General features: G+C 41.5%; 1 protein-coding gene across 2 annotated transcripts in view; it reads left to right on the forward strand.

Annotated features, from left to right (window-relative positions):
- Positions 1 to 371: 371 nt before the first annotated feature.
- SLF2 (SMC5-SMC6 complex localization factor 2) overlaps positions 372 to 14,807 on the forward strand; it is a 29,818-nt gene continuing 15,382 nt past the window's right edge. The window contains exons 1-8 of one of the 2 annotated variants that reach the window (XM_010409602.4): positions 372 to 640; positions 5,849 to 5,892; positions 6,357 to 6,526; positions 7,737 to 7,794; positions 8,501 to 9,648; positions 12,893 to 12,975; positions 13,946 to 14,056; positions 14,331 to 14,498. In XM_010409602.4, coding sequence (XP_010407904.1) covers positions 531 to 640; positions 5,849 to 5,892; positions 6,357 to 6,526; positions 7,737 to 7,794; positions 8,501 to 9,648; positions 12,893 to 12,975; positions 13,946 to 14,056; positions 14,331 to 14,498 — 1,892 coding nt within the window. In that variant the 5' untranslated portion in view covers positions 372 to 530. The remainder of the gene's footprint in view (positions 641 to 5,848; positions 5,893 to 6,356; positions 6,527 to 7,736; positions 7,795 to 8,500; positions 9,649 to 12,892; positions 12,976 to 13,945; positions 14,057 to 14,330; positions 14,499 to 14,807) is intronic. The other variant, XM_019293889.3, reaches the window with a different exon arrangement.

Genomic DNA, 14,807 nt, shown 5'->3' on the forward strand with positions numbered 1-14,807 from the left:
CAGCCGCACAGCCTGCAGCTCGCAGGCGGTCCGCGCCCGCTCTCCCCGCAGGACGCTCCCGCTCGGGGCCGGACGATGCCCTCAGGAGCGCTCCCGCCCGGGGCGGCGGGGCGGGGCCTCGAGGGGGGCGGGGCCTGCCCCGAGCGCACCAATCAGAGAGCGGCAGCGCGGGCGGTGGGATCTGGCACGAGACCAAGGCGCCAAACAACCCTTCCTCCCTCGGACGAGGAACGGCGCTCCCGCCTTCCGTTCTCCCAGCAGCCAATCACAGTTGCGACTTGGCTTCCTGTCCCGCCCCCTGCGGAAAGAAACCAATGGGAGACGCCGCTGGTGTAGCCGCTCAGCCAATCAGCGGCCGAGTCCATTAAAAAAGGAAGAGCGGAGCCCGTTAGCTCCCGCCCGTGACCCGCGGCCTCGCGGGGTGTTCCGGCCCTTCGGAGCGTTCGAGCTGCGGCTCTGGCGATGCTGCGGGGGGCGGCCGCTCCCACCGCTCCTCTCGGCCGCTCGGGCTCTGCCGGGACGCCCGCGCCATGACCCGACCGGTCGGCGAAGGGCTGCCGTCTCCGGGCCCGCCCTTCGCCATGTCCCGACGCCATGTTACGCCGGCGGCCGCGGGCAGAGAGGCGGCCCATGACTGCAGGTACCGGTGGGGCACGAGAGAGGAGAGGAGCGGTCGCGGTCGTCGCCGGGCACTCGCCTAGCGGGACGCCGCGGCTGCCGGCGTGCGCCGCGCTGCCCAGGGCAGGTGGCAGGAGTCGGCTCGGCGGGGGTTACCGGGACCTCCCCGGGAGCCTGCCCGGGGTGTTCCAGCCGGGAAGGGGCCCGGCCGGGGCCTCCTCATCGGAACTGGCTCATGGTGCCGGTGTTTGTTGGCCAGGGGGTCTGGCAGCGTCCGGGAGACTGAAGGGAGTGTCCAGCTAAGTTCTGGCTGGCATCTCCAGCACATCCTTCAAAATCCCGGAGTCGTCCCCCCTGTGCCGTCCCAGCTCCTGCCCTGGCGTTACCCAGCCCACCTGTAGAGCTGCGCGGCTTCAGCGGTTCGGCTCTAACCGAGAACTTCAGGTGTTGGTTCGGCTTCCAAACCTGCTCCGGCCGGGACCTGCCCCGCTAACGGTGCTGGAGGACACTGCCCGCTGAAAGCAGTGGCAGTCTGTAACAGTGTTTTTAGACTTGGCAAACTTGTCTGCTAAGTAGAAATCCAAATTCTGCCAAAGACTTGAGGTTTTTCAGAGGCTGCCGAGTTGTTTCTTGCAGAATGAGACAAGTCATAATTTTCTAATGCTATTAGTAGTACCTTATTTTGTTCAGATCCTCTGTTTTGATAGCACTGTCATTTAAATTAAGGAGACAGGGTAAAAGTTCGCTATTTCAGTCTTACTTTTTTACTTTCTTACTCTTACTTACTTACCTAGAAAGTGAAGTGAAACTGTGCAATTTCAGTTTTGTTGCAGTTCTCTAAAAGACTGAAATTTTCTGTGTGAGTTTCTGTTTTGGCTGGTTTTGTTGTGATTTTTTGTTGTTGTTGTTCTTTCTTGTGCTTTTCAAGGTGCTCTATTTTGTCAAAGATGTAGTAGCTTTTTGTAGTTTCTTCCTATGTTATGTGGAGTTGCTGTCTTGGAGCTGTTGTTAGTATTTCCAGTACAGCTTTTTAAAAGGATAGTTTTTATCCAGCCAGAGATAACCACTAATATGGCTGTAAACACTAACTACTTTTACCAAATGCTCAGGGGGCTATTTTTTAAGACAAGTGAAAGTGTTTCCTCTTTCCCTCTTCCATGCAGGCTGCATCCTTAGTTGTGAAAGGCCTGGAAGGTCAGTTAGGTTCATGTCCTGGCTGTGTAGCTTTTTTCTTTTGTCAGGTGAGATCATGTATTTATGGGTTTTGTGTTTTCTTTTGGATTTTGTGGTCTCCCTGGTGTCTCAGTCAAGCTGCGATTTCACAAAAAACGGTGTGATCGTTTTTATTTGGGATAAAAGGTCTTGCTGAATTTCTATATAGTGCTGAAAAGTGTTAACCGGAGCTGTATAATTGTTGATGTAGATACATTAAACAACTGTGATTTTCATTTTAGCAAAAGAGTGAAACACAGTAACCTCCTACTGATGGATAGAGATTCTCCTGGGAATGGCATGTGAACAGTTATGGCCCCATTCACGTAGGAAGTCACATGTTCTCTTTGTACTTTCACATGTATGTGGAAAGCAGGTTGGAAGGCCCACTTCTTTTTCACATTCTTCCTTGTACTGTATTACATCCTTTCTTTTTTTCTTTTCCCCACCCTTTGCTCTTGTCTGAAGTTTCTAGTACACTTCCTTGTTTGAGACACGAAACAGAATCTTGGCTGGACAGTTCCTAGCCCTTGCACTCCAAAAAGTGGAGTTACAAATGCAAAGGAGGAAATACTGGTGCGTAAGCACTTTCAAGCAATTAGTCTCAGACTAATCACTCACCATCTCTCCATTCAAATAAAACTTGAGGGAGAAGGGAAGTGCCTTCATTCCCTGTTATTTTGTACAAGGCTTTGTATGATCGTGGAATAGACAAATTTTGTTACAAAGCTCTTGGATTTAGAATAAAAGACAGCAAAAAGAACAATATGGGAAGGACATAAGCAGTCACTTGCAATCAGTGGCTGTGGAAACAAGGACAGCGATGGCAGAAGGCCCTGGTTTTGGTTTTGTTATAAGCTGCCCCCAAGGCCAGAGTAACTGAGGTTCTTGTTAATAGGTCCCTTAGGGCGGATTAGAGAGAAGGAACACTGAATACCTGGTGTTTATATACACACACACACAGGGCTTATTTTAGAATAATTTGGTTGCAGTGGAAATGAGGTATGTAGCCATTCTGGTTATTATCTCTAGTAATATAACAATATAAAAGTATGCAAATACCACCTAAGAAAATATATAAGGAAAAGAAGGAAAAAGAAAGGATAAGAGTTGGTTGCAGAAAGATATCACCATCATGGTTCCGGTTGATTGTTGCAATTCAGATGTCTGCTGGTCAAAGTGGTGCTTGCAGTTTTGATCAGTCAGGGATGGGGGAAGTCCCCAAAACAGAGTTCATTGGGTTAATAGATGTTCAGGTGGGAATGCCCAGGTACCTCCCTTGGAGAGGGTGAGTTTAACACTGTCTGTTGCAAGGCCCTAGAAATGAGTCTGGGGGCACTTCGGGGCTCTTTGATGGTTTATGACCCCATCTTAGGCTGCTGTTTCTCACATCATGTTTTCTCACATTATGCCTTGTCAGAAGGGATAAATACCTTGAGGCCTAAGTGTGAATATCCCCATGCCTCCCCCTGAGTGGGGAAGGTGTTGTTTTACACCTGAGCCAGTTGTGTAAAGGGGGACATTGGCACGATAAAAAGCATTTTCCCAGCTCTAAGAGTCTGTGCCTTACTGGCCTTGTCCCTTATCTGGCTCAACCCCCGGCTTGTTTTGTTGTGGTCATCCTCTGGTGGTGGGTGTACACCCTCTCTTGTCTTAGGCAGATCAGAGGTTTCACCACCACACACAAAGACTCTCTCCTTCTCCCCTTCAGCTTGGGGGGGTGCAAACTTGAGCCTCAGCAATATTGTTTGAGTCAAAGACTTTTAACATTTCAGTCCCTCACAGTTTGTCTTCAAGATTTAGGTGCAGAGAGGAATCTGGGTGGTAACTGAAGATGAGATGTGGCCTGCCAGCAGTGCTTCGTGTGCAGATGGGGCTTTAATGGGGAAGAAAGAAGTACAGTTGCTTAGTTAGGAAAATAGAAAGGGTTTGGAAGTATATGCAATGTGGAAAGCTGTGGGCACTGGATGATTTTGCAGCTTGAGATCGGGTGTGTCCTGAGGAATGCGAGGTGGAGAGGGCTTTGCTGTGAGCAGGTGAGGCCAGGGTGGAGTGCAAGGAGGTCTAGGGCAGAAAAACAAATCGGTCAGCAGCAAAAACAGTGAATAAACCTGCATTTTAGCCTTTGATTCTTCTGCTGAACTGAAGTGTGGGGAGCCTGTGTGCTGAAAATTTTCTCTTATTTGAAAGTAGCTGAGTGATGTAAGTAGCAAGAGTTGTTAGGCTGCAAGTTTAACTTGAACTACACGGCTCTGTTGAGTAAGTCAAAGACGGATTATAGCAAAACCTGGGGCTAATAACCTGAACGTTACCAGTAGTTAGATCAGGCAATATTAGTGGCTTAAATATTACTTAAAAATTAATAGCTGGAGTGGACAGCCCATAAATCGTGGTACACAAGCAATAACAACCATATTACAGCATGGACCACAGAACCAAGTGAAAATCCCCCTGAAACAACCTAAGAGGGTGTGAATACAACCACAGAGCGCCACTGGGTAGCAAAACAGTGAACTGGTGAAGACTGTCAAGACCCCAGACCCTAAAATCACTATTGGTCTGGACTGCTGGGGAGTTCAGATTGTAAGGGTGTAATTGCCCAGGGATTTCTGTTTGTGGTCCCTTTTTTGAGGCACCAGCTTGAGCTACCAGGTGGCTGATTTGTCCTAGTGAACCTGTCTAATGGAGTTGAGAGCCTGGTGTCAAAAATTTCTTCAATACCATTGCTGTAGCATGTGAGAAGAACACACATATTTCAGCCTATGCCAAACTGAGCTGGGACAGGTTGGAGGCAGCCGGTCTTTGACAAGTAGTTTCTTTGCTTTCTTTGGTAAACCAAAACCACAGTTTTGTGCGCTCAGAGATTCTGATTACAGGTGGCTTTTCACTGAGTTACAGTATCTTCAAATATCGCTGCTTGCCAGTGTCCTGATCTAAGAAGTATCAGTGCATTATAAACAGCTTTTTGTATTTCTATAGGTGCTAAAAATGCAAAAGCCATGTGGGAAAATGCAGAAGCGATGGTTACAAGCTTAAAGAAAGTTTGAAAATTAAATCCAAATTAATCAGCTTCTTCTGGCCTAAGCTTCAAAAATGGTGACTGAGTCTGTGGGGGCACAGTCATGTATGGATACTTGAATATGTTATCTTAGATTCCGGAGTGAGTAGGTTTTGTCTTGGTTTATCAGTGTTGCTCAGGCATTAACAATGTAACTTCATCTTGGAAGGTACAGAAAGACAAGAAAAGGTGGAACCAACCTCTGCTGTTCTTGCAACAACGTGAACAATTGTTCTCACATGAATACTTTGTTTGAACTTCAAGACGCTTCCAAAAGAGGCACTAAGTATAGCCTTAAAGTCATTAGCAAACTGTGTGGCAGAAGATGAAGATACCAAGCTCACGGATCCTGATGTATTTTATTGTTCAAGTTGCACGTTGTTCAGCCAATCTGCCCATTTTTAGAAGTGATATTCTTCAGTGGAGAATGCCTTGGTGTTCTCATGTCCCAGTTGCTCTTGCCAGAGAAAAGACTTCTGATTTAATGCTAATAATTATCTTGTAGGTGGTTGTTGGCTGCTGTTTCTGTTGGAAGCCAGGTGAGATGCTAACTTGAGTTAGCAGGTCAGAGTGATAGTCAGCATGGGGAGGCTGTTAAATCTATAATGTCACCACATAATGTACTGGTGAGGTCTCATCTAGAATACTGGATGCAGGTGAAGTCAGTCCTACTCAGGAAAACCTAGTTTAAGGTGGAAGAGTGGTTAAGATTTACTAGGATCATAAAGAAAACAGTTTGAGTGAGGAAGCTGACAGGTTAACTTCATTAGCCAAGCAGAGCAAAGGCTAGAAGGTGAAGAGGATGATGATGATGCTTTTTCTGATTTATCAGAAATAAGAGCTGCTGGCATTAAAGAAAATCGTAGAAATAATTTACAGTATTTTAATTATATCAACATTCACTGAATGGCCATTTAGGTATTGTTCTTTTAAAAAGATAAAGTTATGTTTTCTCTTCAGAAACCAGATGATTACAGAATTCTTCAAACCAGTTTTAAATCAAGGTAAATATGTTTTTTTTTTTAAGTGGAAGATATTTATATGAATTTTAATTATGTAAGTGTGCAGAATGATAGTCCAATCTCATTCCATATTGGAGCAGCAGCATAATGAATATAGCTTACCAAATATGTCAAAATGAGTGCATTTACATTTTTTCTAAAAACATAACTGAAAATGTCAATTTCCTGTTTAAATTAATTTCTTTAAATAGTGATGCAATTACTATTTCAAGTTATGTCTCATGCTTAAGCCAGATTGTTTATAACAACTGAAGCTAAGTCCTAGGTCATGTGATTCTTTGCATGGCAGTAGCAAACCTGGATGATTAAATAAATTAATTTTGGATTACATGTGAGAGAGAAAATATAAAGTAATACAGTATAATAAGGTTTGTTGTTTTGGTGTCTTTTTTTTTTTCTTCCAATATAATTTTTGTGAATAATTGAACTTTTCTTTTCTCTCTTAGACCATGGCCATAAAGACAGAGCTGTGCTGTCCTCACCAGACAAAGGAAATGTAAAGGATGAAGGACTGGGGCTGTCAGTTTTACGCACTGAAGGTTTTGAAAGGAATATATCTTCTCCAAAGAAGGTCAGAAGAAAAAGATGTCAGACCAAACACCAAACAAGTCCTGTGGTAGGTGTCTTTTGGAAAAGGACAGTGTAAGCATTTCAGAGAATGGCAGAGTGTGCAGGGCCCTGGGTTTATTGTACCCAAAAGTTGTGATACAGAAACTCCTTGTTACCGCAGGGTCTTGGAGGTATTCCTTGGCCAAAAAGGATGAGACTGCCAAGCCAGAACAGGGAAGCAATGAGAAATGTCTGGGTGTAAGGAGAGCACCATTGTCTTATGGAAACAGTTGGGAAGAAAAAATTGGCTATGTGGATCTCACAGACTCCAGCTCAGACTCTGACAAATGAGTTTCACCACCAGAAGCTGATACTTGAAAAGACTGGGCTGGAAATAATGGCACTGTGAGCACCACATCTCTGTGCTCAAGGCAGGTTTCCCCACTGCCCTGCCCTGCTACTGATTCTGCATTTAGGTTGTCATTGGATGCTCTCTGCAGAGAAAGGGAATGGGAGATGCAGAAATTGAAACAATCTAAGCCACATCCTATAAAGCCATTCTAAGGAACAAATATTTTGGTTCAGGGGTCTTTGAAAGGGTTATTAAAGGTGGAAATCACTGACCCATTGTGCATATGAATTTTGTAATTCTTTAATTTTTTAAATTTTACACAGTAGGATCAGATTCTTGGTGCTGCCTTTTTCAGATGTAACAGAAGTTTGTTCTTTTGCTATTCCTTTTTAAGTTTTAGGTCATGCTTGGGTTCTTAATCATTGTACAATAAGTGAAAAATCCTGTTTTAAAAGCAGGGGAGATATTCTGGGCTAGATGCAAGCATGGAAATGCAACAGAAATTGTAAATTGAAATTGTATTTTGTAGAAAAAAGATGCTTTTATCTTAAATGCCTTATAATCTTGTGTTTTCTTACAATGTAGTTTAGAGAGCAGACTGGCAAATTTCTGCTATTTAAAAGTTGCAGTTAATAGCAGTTCAGATTTATGCATTTAAACCACAGTGTTTAGGTAGAGATGGGAGTGGTCCTATTACAAATGTAATATTTCATTACAGGCCACTTTTAATCTGAAGAAAAATATGTAATTTGGGTTCTGGATAGTTCTTTTTTTGAGATCTTTGCAGCTGTGTTTTAAATTTGTCTTGAAATGAGGTCTATTAACATATTTCTGGGGTTGTGTGGAACTAAGTCTGTGCTGGATTCAACACTGGTTTTAAAAAATATACAATTAACATTTTTTTTACCTCTGTCTTTATTTTTAGGGAAATGGATGTTCTATAAGAAAAATAATGTCTTTTGGTTCAAGGGAGATTGCCTCAGGTATGAGCAGTGCTGTTAATATAGTATTAATTAAACAATCAGATTCATGACTTCATAGCTCTTTTTAATGGCTTTTTTTTCCCTTGAAATTATGTTTTCTATTTTCTTTTACTAAAACAGTAATTATTGCTGTATAGTCAATGTTATTTCTAATACATGGCAAGTTTGAAGAGTTTAAAAAGTAATTTGTGATTTTAGTGTAAAACACGTTGATTGTAACTTAATTAGAATTTGTGGTATTTCATTGTCTTAAAACCTTGATCCCAAATTATTTTTATGCGTTCTCTTGCACTTTGGATAATGCACATTTTCTGTGGTGGTTAATAAATTTTGCCTTTCAGCTTAATCCAGAAAGAATAGTCTTGTTGAACCAACCACTAAAGTTTAACTGGTATTTTTTTGTTGCTTTTCATACCTTCTAACAACATAATTTTGTTCTATGGGAGGTAGAACAGAATCTAAAAAGCTTATATGAGTTGAAGCTTGAGGTAGGTCAGTAGGAAGATAAATGGTTTTAAAAAAAAAAAAAAGGGGGTCTTTGGCTGTGGAAACCCATCACACTCTTTGCTGCTCTAGTCCTAGCTGACTTAAAAACAGACATTAGTTTTTTAAATGGAAAGCTGTTACATGTTTGATTTTTAAAAGTTATTACTATTTTTATTTTATTTTTAAACATAATAACGTTTTTTTCTCTAACACTTTCTAGATGACCCATCTCAGCCAAGGCTAACACAGGTTTTAGAACATGAGACATCTCCTCCACATGCATTTAGAGCATCATCTGAGATGGCCTCTGGTGCACCAAAGAGCCCAGCTGTTCCTTCACACTTCTTTACGGTGTCCTTTGGGATACCCAAACAAAGAGACTGTCCTGGGAAAAGAAAACACACTGCCATGAGTATGGATGTGGATAGTTCAGATCAATCTGAAGTGAATGACCCTGCTTTTAGTAGATCATCTTCAAAATGCAAAAATAGAAGGTCTGACTTTGTAAAAAATATCTTTTTAAAGTCTCCGTATGATGATGTTCTGCAACTCAAGGAGCCTGCTGCTGTGTCTAGACATGATTTGACTCCTTCAGAGGAATTCCTCAACTCAAGCAATGAAAAGGAGAAAAATAATTACTCCACTGTAGGTTTGTCATCTTCATATTCTGCACACAGTCCTGCTAAAAATAACCACATTTCTGTTGTGGATACCAAAGAGAATCAATTGCAGCTGGCTAACTCATGCTTTTTCTTGGAAAACTCCCTTCCTATTTCTCAGGAAAAAAGTACTGTGTTGCCTTCTCCCCACCACTTAACACAAACAAAAGGCATGAAATCCCCTCTCCAGGTTGCTGGCTTATCTCAGGTATGGGATGTTAAGAAAGAGCAAGATAAAAGACCAGAAAGACATGAACGGAATAAAGGATACATTGTTCAGCCCAGCAACAGTTTTTCAAATACAAACCACAAAGTTTCTGAAAATACTGCTGATTCTAGTAGAATGGAAATCTCTGGGAAACTTGGACTGTCCCCAGAGACTGGTAAAAGTGTTCCCCCTTCATTGTCTTTGAAAGAATCTTTCATGGATAGTGGCCACGAGTCTTCACAAACCTCAGGAGAACTAGAAGTTAAAAGGAACTTTACAAACAAGTCCAAGCTGGACAGAAATTGGCAAAGCAGCTCTGAGAGTGAAGATGACATTTTGGAATCCATTCTAGATGATGATGAAGAAGAGGAGAAGGAGGAAGAAGCATTAATGCCACTGCAAAAAATTCTCAGTTCAAGTCACAAACCACAGGCAGGAACCCTGGAAGACTCTTTTGACAGTTTTTCTCAGGACACCGTAACTCCATTACTGAAGCTTCATGTAAGTGGCTAAAAACCAAAATAGCATGTTGTTTCAAGTACTCTTTTATGGATGTTATCTGCAAGAAAAATAACATAGATTTTAGCACAGTGCAAGGCCCAGTGGATGCTAAGTTATTACCCCATGTTTCACATTTTAGGAGAATTAAATTTTGTTTAGTAGGTACCCACCAAAGCACAGACAGAGGCTTTGGTGGATGAAGACCTCTCATACTCAAAAATCCAATTGCCTCCAACCTTCCCTGTTCCATCTGGCACATACAGACAGCAACTTGTTCAGGTGTTCTAGAAAACTAATTTCTGCTATTTAGCTTGGTTTTACAAACAAATAACAAGTTGCCCCAGCAGCTGAGATGTCCAGGAGTCTTCTAGTACCTATTCCACTACCTTGCAGGGCACAAACTGTGGCTGTCTTGTGTCCTCTGCAAAAATTGAGTAAACGTTGTAGACTCAGTCAAGTTTTTGTCTAAGTGGTGCCAGTAGAACCCCTTGCTAACAGGATGTGTGTGACTGATTGGTAATGGCTGCTTTACATTAATTTTAGTCAAAAATCTATTCTGCACCAACACTCAGCCACCTCTTGCTGATTCGCATTATGCCCATTAAAGCTACAGCAGAGTATAATGAGATAGCAGATAATCAGCTTTGTTGTGTTGTATTTTTATATGATTTTCTCCCTTATTCATAATGCATGATAATTCAGAATTAGTTGCCTGCAAAACTGGTTACTTGGCTTAAGGGTCCTGTGCTGCTGTACAGTTACAATGTAGTTGGAGAGGGGATGTGCTTGTTCTGTGCTTGTCCTGGGAATGGCTGAAAGATGGTTTGTGCAGCCAGATTGGTTTAGCTGTGTGCCTTCTGGTGGTTTTTACGAGTTCTGTTTTTTGCTTTCCCCCCCCTAAAGTTAGGAGGTTATGTTTAGAAGATGTGTGCAGTCTAATGTTTTTGTTTTCCTAGTCAGGTAAGATTTTTATGAGCTGAAGTTAACTGGAGGAAATTGATGTAGACATTCAGAGATCTGTGTGCTAGCCTCCAGTCATGTATCCTTGACACAGTCTGTGATTGTCAGAGATCTGTGTATGAGTAAGTGTGGTGTTTTCTTTGAGGTTGTATTTAATGGGAATTTGAAGTATTTTAGGATTTCAAAAAGCTGAATGAATTCTGATCACAAGGGATAGCTGACGTGTTTGAATCCCTGTGTACAGGATATTATGGTGATGAATTGGTCTGTGTTTTTAAAAATTAGCTCATTTGCTCAATAAGAGGTTGTCAAATAGGTAGCGATTTTGAAGTTTTATTGTAAAATAATGTTTTAATAGGGAAGGTCCTGCAGTAGGTCTTAGTGTGGCATTCCTGACAGCTGGTACAGGTTGGAAATGGCTGTATTTCAACAAAGATTTTGTACTGAGCCTGGCTGGGTTGGAATTAGTCTTCTTCATAACAGCTGTATGGTGCCATGTGTTTTAGACAAAACCAGTGTTGATAATAGACCAGTCTTCTACCTGTTGTGGAGCAGTACTTGCACAGCCTCAAGGCTTTCTCCCCATGCTGCCCCCATAGAGCAGACAAAAAGCTGGGAGGGAACAGAGCCTGGAGAGCCTGGACCCCAGATCACCAAAGGGATATATTCCATGCCACATAATGGCATGCTCAGCAATCAGAAGTAAGTGGGGGGAGTTGGTCTGGCATGTAGCCATTGCTCAGAGTAGCTGGGAATTCTTCTGCTTGTGAGAGGTGCTGAGTGACTGCCTTTGAATCACTTTTTCTTTTCTCGCTTATCCCTTTTCCCTTATTAAACTGTTGTTATCTTGACCCATGAATTCTCTTACCTTTGCTTTTCTTGCTTTTCTTTTTACTGCCCTGCACCACTGGCTGGGGAAATGACCAAGCTGTGTGGTGCTTAGCTGCTGGCTGGAGTCAGCCCATCACTAATTCCTAGAGTGGAAAACAAACACAGAATACCTGTGTAAATTCTCTCTTCTACCTCCCCCTCTCCTCATGTTTTTCAGTCTCTGATAGGGTTTATTTGTTGACTGAGTTACTATCTCTATGGGCAGATGCTGAGCAGTCATAATTATTTAATCTGTTATCATTCTGTAATCAAGAGTGTAACAGATCAGACTTGTGCGGTTTCATACGCATTTCACAATTTCAGCCAACATGAATACCTAATTAATAGTTAAGCCTGATAAACACATGCTGCCTAGATCAAATGCTTGTGGGATATGTGTGTGACTGCAACATTTGGCCTGGCCTGTTCAAGGTATAATTATTGGTCAAGTAAGACAAAACAGTTAAGAACTGTCCCAGCATTTCCATGACCATGGTTTTTGCATATACTGACCTTCTTCCCTTGCAAGAAGGGCCATATGTGCACACTGGAATAAAGTTTTAATTCCTTGGTTGTTCAACAGTTACTTGACACATATTAACCAAATATAAAATAAGCTAAGAAGTCTTCAGCTTTCCTACAAAATTTTCCACACAAAGACATGCTGCTTGTTACATTTAAAAGGTAGCTGAATACCAGGGTGGTGTCAGAAGGGCTGTGCTTGTCCAAAGAATGGAATCATGGCCATAAAAGATTTGAAATCTGTTGTCTGCTACAAGCTGAATAAAAGACTGGCTAGTGAAAAACAAACTACTAGCAAAATTTGTTAAAACTGTGCGTTTTGTTTGTGGTTTTTTAAAATTCTGTTTATTAGCTCCTTAATTTGGTTTTGTATTGGGATTTTGATTGGAAGCTTTGTTTTGTTTGATGAAGTTAGAGGCGATTTAGCAAACACTGGAATTTCGCTCTCTAGGGACTCTGGAAGTAAAAAAAGGCACTGAATAATTTTTGGGGTTTCTTGTCTCATGCAGAAAAATGGGGATTCCCGGGGTCTCAGTGGATGATAATAATAGTAAAGCTGTGAGGTGAAAAGCTTCTGATGGTAATGCTCTTTGTGAAGGTTAGATGAAGGTCAGGCCCAGACATGCAGAGACTCGCTTCACTGTTCAGATCCATTGTTTCGCAGTTATTGCTAAATTAGTCATTGAGAGAGATTTGACCATTATGTAAAATTGTCAAGGGACGGAGAAACCTAAACTGTTAATCATCCTGTTTTGCAGGGTCTCCTTTAGGTTTATATCTGCATGTAAAATATCATTAAAATTGGAAGAGGTTTCTATTTTGATTGTTTATTGCCTAATAATGAATTGATGCCTTATGGTGTTTTTTCAATGTCTTACTATTTCATTTACAGCTTTCTAAGGCTCCTATTATAAGCAAGGTGTCATATGTGAACAGCTTAGATCATCTCTTGAAGGAGAAAGAAGAATCTAGAAGGTTTGTTTCTTAAAGCTGGTTTGAAATATGTGAGATCGTTCTGTAGAAGCTTAGATTTGCCTCGTCTCCCCAGAACTGATGGAGTTTGATTAGGCAAGCTAAGCTTTGCCTGCTGATGCCACCAACATACAACTGAACTGACAGGACCTACATGTGTTGCATAAACAGTAAAAGCTGAATGACAGGCTCCTTCCAAGCAACAAGGAGTGGTTTGTGATACATCTGTTTACCCCTGAAGAGCCAGGCTAAATTTATTGATGCCTTCGTTTTAGGTCACTGAGCCAGCTAGCAGCTGCTGCTCAGGCATGAAATAGAAATATTTATGTAGACTGTACTAGTTTCTTCAAAGGCATTTGTAGCTCAGTTTTGGTTCCCAAAGTTGTGCAGACTATTGGTGTCTGAGTAGTTACACAGGTCAGTGAACAGAGCTAATGAGTATTCTTACAAGAGATCATTTGGGTAAGAAGTGAAATGTGGTTTATGTGTTAATGGCAAATGGTGGTGATGGGTATATGTGTTTAGCTGTTTATGTGATTAACTGTTTTGATTAAAGAATCTGACCCTGGTAACTATGGGCTGACTGCCTATGGAATAGCAGATACTCCTGCAACTAATACTGTTTAACAAATAAAATACTTGTTTGGTGCTTAGAAAAAAAATAAACATTCAGCCACAAGATTGAAAGTTTTGTGCAATTACAAAAACTTTGTCAGAAGTTGGTTGAGTGTATTTGTGTCTGACAAACCAGTGATTGATTGTGCTGTTGGAAATTCATTAAGTTTGGGAAACATTCACTTTGTATCTTGGAATAGCAGGATGCTTGGGTTTTACACAGATGCAACATCTTGCATGCTTTTGCCTTGTGTAACTGGCTTCTGACTCAAGGGCTCACATTCAGAGCTTGGATTTTGTTGATTTTGTTGTAAATATTAAATGGTGATGATATGCTCTGCTGCTGCTGTTATTTCAGGTTAGAGGAAATAGAGAAATGGTTACAGGAAGACATAGAAAGAGAGGACAATGCTTCAGATGGAGAAAATGAGGACAATGCCAGTGGAGATGATCTCTCAGAAGAACACAGGTCCTTGCAACTCCAAAACCAATTAAATCTTGTTCTTTGCTTTTCTAGCCTTTTTTCCCCCCCATTCTCTCTCTGTTTCCAACAATTGTTAATATGTTTAATGAGAACCATTTTAAAATCTTTTGGGGTTGGGTGGATTTCCTTGGGTGAGACTGTATTCTAACAATTCAGCTTTCATATGAAACTGATGTGTTCACTACCTGCAAATAACTGTCTCAGCTGGCAAATAGCTTCTCAGTGTTTGAACTGATAAAAGCAATCTTGAATTTTACAGGGCGTTTATAAAGAGATTTTCAGTAGTAACTTATGTCATACCTGACAACCACCCTGGAGAAGAAATATTTGATTTATCAGCATCTGGGAAAATCTTCACTCAACATAACCTTGACCTGAGGAATTTTCACCTCATCCCTCAAAATCCTATAGAAAATCTGCTTCTTAAGTAAGAATATCCACTTCACTTTATTGTGTTTACTTGTACAATTTTCTTTTTCATTTTAGCGGTTTTAAGGTACTGTTTTATCTTTGCATCCAAATGAGCTCTGCCTTAGTAAATAGGCAAGACTGACTGCCTTTCCCTGGAATTTTCCTTTCTGGGTTAGCTTTACAGAACAGTAAATTGTAACTTGAAGCTTCCTTCTTTCCTCCTCTGGAGTTGTTGAAAAATCTCTTAAATGAGACATGAGGAAAAACAGCTGTTCTGGCCTCTTCCATATTTCTCCCACACTGGGCTATCGTTGATTGCCTTACC

Source organism: Corvus cornix, chromosome 6, assembly GCF_000738735.6.
Source record: "Corvus cornix cornix isolate S_Up_H32 chromosome 6, ASM73873v5, whole genome shotgun sequence".
In the NCBI taxonomy this organism is placed as follows: Eukaryota; Metazoa; Chordata; class Aves; order Passeriformes; family Corvidae; genus Corvus; species Corvus cornix.